The 1,280-nt window shown below is 40.4% G+C and overlaps 1 protein-coding gene across 1 annotated transcript in view; it reads left to right on the forward strand.

Annotated features, from left to right (window-relative positions):
* Nucleotides 1-171: 171 nt before the first annotated feature.
* The window catches only part of LOC106815564, a gene marked incomplete at its 5' end in the record, with an annotated part of 7,932 nt that continues 6,823 nt past the window's right edge, over nucleotides 172-1,280 (forward strand). The window contains 2 exons of the mRNA XM_014820034.1: nucleotides 172-392; nucleotides 1,048-1,277. Coding sequence (XP_014675520.1) covers nucleotides 172-392; nucleotides 1,048-1,277 — 451 coding nt within the window. The remainder of the gene's footprint in view (nucleotides 393-1,047; nucleotides 1,278-1,280) is intronic.

The raw sequence follows: 1,280 nt of genomic DNA on the forward strand, positions 1-1,280 counted from the left end.
ATATATATATATATATATATATATATATATATATATATATATATATATATATATATATATATATATATATTACTTCTGATTATTTACTCTTGAAATACATATATAATGTTACAATAATAATAATATATGTTATTCTATGTTTCCTTTAAGTTTCTCCTCTGTTCTGAACAGGAATGATTAGCATGAGGGGAGCAGTGTCTGTGTGGCTGCTGGCGGTGGCTATCGGTACCATGGCAACCGGTGCGGAGCAGGACGAGCGTGACTCACGGATGAGCGCCATGGAGGAGAAACTAGACGCTATCTGGGAGAAGTTGGACGGAATGACGTCACCGCCGGCCTGCAGCTGCGACTGTTCGCAGCAGTCAGCTCAAACAGAACACCTAGCGGGAAAGGTAAGCGCTCTGCTTCCAAAAGCACGCTACTAACCTTACTACTAACCTTAACTAATAATAGTTAATTATAATTCTAATTATAATAATAAATAATAACAATAGTTAATAGTAGACGTAAGACTAAGGTTAGTAGTTGTATATCGTCCAGTTAGTATTAGCCACTCCAGCAGAGTCGCAGTTGTGAACCAAGTTGATTTACGTGCGCAACAGGACGTTCGTCGAAGTCTTAAAATAATCAAGCATTCGGCAAAGAGCAACTAGCAACAAAGAGAAAATTATGTAATGAATGAAATAAGTTCATTGGATTTCGTTGAAAACTACGAATTCATATTTAACATGGATTTAACACAAGATAAATATGAATTCATAATTATGTAATGGTTTCACGGCTGAGAAAACCATGATCTCAAAATAGGCAAGCGTATTTTTGCTGTAATCGACGGCACCTGGCATTAAATAATTGATGTATCGAGTGGCAACGTTAAGTTATTCATGATGACGTTTAATTTTTTTCACTTTCTGATGTCTTTGAGCGAGCCTAAGTAACTTAACTCACGCACAGTTCTTTTTCTAACTAATAATTCTAATTTATCTCTCACACGCTTAATTGCTTTAGCAAGTTCAATAATGTAATCATTCCGATATCTACTCATAGGTGGAGACACTCGTCGGGATGTTGAGTGACGTCAACGACACCCTGGCGGCGAGAATGAGCGCACTCGATCGGACGCTGGACAGTGGTCAGCAGACATTGCATGACGTCACCGCCGAGCTTGAGGCTTCCCTGTCCGAAATCAATGCGTCGACGGCGGCACTACTCTCGGCAGGTGGCGCTGCGAGCGGCGAGCAGACGAACGAGATGCGGAAGTTGCTCGCCGACTCGCAGTC

Source organism: Priapulus caudatus, unplaced genomic scaffold (assembly GCF_000485595.1).
Source record: "Priapulus caudatus unplaced genomic scaffold, Priapulus_caudatus-5.0.1 Scaffold1149, whole genome shotgun sequence".
Lineage (NCBI taxonomy): Eukaryota > Metazoa > Priapulida > Priapulimorpha > Priapulimorphida > Priapulidae > Priapulus > Priapulus caudatus.